Source organism: Galeopterus variegatus, unplaced genomic scaffold (assembly GCF_000696425.1).
Source record: "Galeopterus variegatus unplaced genomic scaffold, G_variegatus-3.0.2 Scaffold4254, whole genome shotgun sequence".
In the NCBI taxonomy this organism is placed as follows: Eukaryota; Metazoa; Chordata; class Mammalia; order Dermoptera; family Cynocephalidae; genus Galeopterus; species Galeopterus variegatus.
The window spans coordinates 29764-31682 of NW_007730365.1; the positions used below are offsets into that span (position 1 = coordinate 29764).

The 1919-nt window shown below is 46.1% G+C and overlaps 1 protein-coding gene across 1 annotated transcript in view; it reads left to right on the forward strand.

The window, feature by feature from the left end:
* The window catches only part of LOC103602687 (teneurin-3), a 23158-nt gene extending 22329 nt beyond the window's left edge, over window positions 1–829 (forward strand). The window contains exon 7 of the mRNA XM_008587120.1: window positions 1–829. Within this exon, the coding sequence (XP_008585342.1) occupies window positions 1–140 (140 nt within the window). The 3' untranslated portion in view covers window positions 141–829.
* Window positions 830–1919: the final 1090 nt, after the last annotated feature.

Consider the following 1919-nt stretch of genomic DNA (forward strand, 5'->3'; position numbering starts at 1 on the left):
AGAAGCGGCAGCTGCTGAGCGCGGGCAAGGTGCAGGGCTACGACGGCTACTACGTGCTCTCGGTGGAGCAGTACCCCGAGCTGGCCGACAGCGCCAACAACGTCCAGTTCCTCCGCCAGAGCGAGATTGGCAAGAGGTAACGGCCGGGCCAAGGGCTGCCGGACACGGGCCGGAGGACGACACTGCTGTGACCGCACCAAGACAGCTCTTGTCCTGAATGACCGGACAGGTGATCGGCTTTAAAGAATATGTTTACATACGCATCTCGCTGCACCCCGTGGGACTGGAAGCATTAAAAGAAAACAATGATACAGGGGAGGGGAAAAGGCCTGAACATTGTGCTCCGGGCCATCTGTCCCTTTGAGGCATTGTGTTTAGCGAAGGGGGCAAACAATGCATCCAGTGTTTCCAAATATGACCGAATTGTGGACCTTTGCTTACAGGAAGTCGTCTGTGTGCGTAGGATGTGATAGAGATCTCTGCTCATTTTTAAATGGGGGGCAAACTTACTGTTCATAGACAAGCCAGCTGCTTTCCCTGTGCTGCTGTGGAGAAGGACATGGGCACAGTGACTTCTGCTTCGGCGGGGATTTAATCATGGATTTTACAATGCTGATGTGGCTTGCCTTGGGGAAAAACTGGCAAATAGAATCCTTGTCACTGATAAGCAAAGGAAACCCTGATTTTTTTGTAAATTATGTGAGACAAGTTGTTTATGGATTTTTATATGAATTACAATTTACTGTACATCAAATATTAGTCTCAGAGGAGTTAATTTATGTAAAGTGTTTAAAAAGTTTATACTTAAAAATAAAATGATAAAAACATGTGAACTGTGTGATTTTTTAAAAAGGATTGCACCTTTTGTTATCTGTTATAGCTGTACAGTATAAATTATTATATTGTAGAGATATAACAACTTATGCCTATAATGTCCAGAAGTGTTAATATTTTTGTATTAGGTTGAAAAAAAAAAATGGAGGGATCCAAAAGAGGAAGCCTGGAGGCACTGGTCCACATCATGTTCTGTCTGTGGCAAAACCCCCTGGGCAGTGCTCACAGCAGCTCGCTTGCTGGAGTGCAGAGGGCAAGGTCCCCCCACAGCAGGAGCTACCACCCCCCACCTCAAGGTGCAGTTGCGTGTCACGAGCTCCAGCAGAGTGGGGCGAGCCCATCCCTGGGAAGCCTTGATGGGCATCATAGCAAGATCTTACCCCTTCCATGGATAACCAAATTCTGTCCCGGTGTCCTTGAGAGGAGCGATCTGATTCCAGCACCTCAGTCCACCTAATTAATCAAATTCTAGAAGCTGGAGGTGGAAAGCACTTAGAGAAATTTGAGTGAGTTGTCCAAGTTCACAGAAGTGGCTTAGGCCGAGGCAGACGGTGATTTCCTGGAAGCTAGGACCCTCCATTACATCACATAGTGTGATAACAATACCCAGGGAGGGGCTGGAAACACTCCTTACCTCCCCTATTCCCACAGGGCACTTGGTCTTTCCAGAGCTGCCATAATTTGCAGCCATGATGTGTGTTTTTCATTATATAAAGATGCCCCTGACCCACTAACAAGGCCTGTGTCTTACGCTCCCCTCTGCCTGACAATATTCCTAGTTCCTCATCCCCCTCATAGTAAATAGGCAAGTCTGCCGTGCACTGTTCATGACTGCACATAATTTCTAAAAGAAAAACCATTGGGCTATTTACCTAGACTTTCCATAAGCTATTTATCTGGCTTTAGACATCTTACCAAGCTCCCACAAATAAAAATTAGTTATTAGTCATTATTACCCATTTTAGCCACCGAGTTAAGCCAGAGTACCAAGGAGGCACTGATGAGCCATCTGAAGTTTCTACCTTCTCATTTAAACCACATAAATATCTTTTCCTGCAGACTTCTCACTTGCTTACCACCACCTC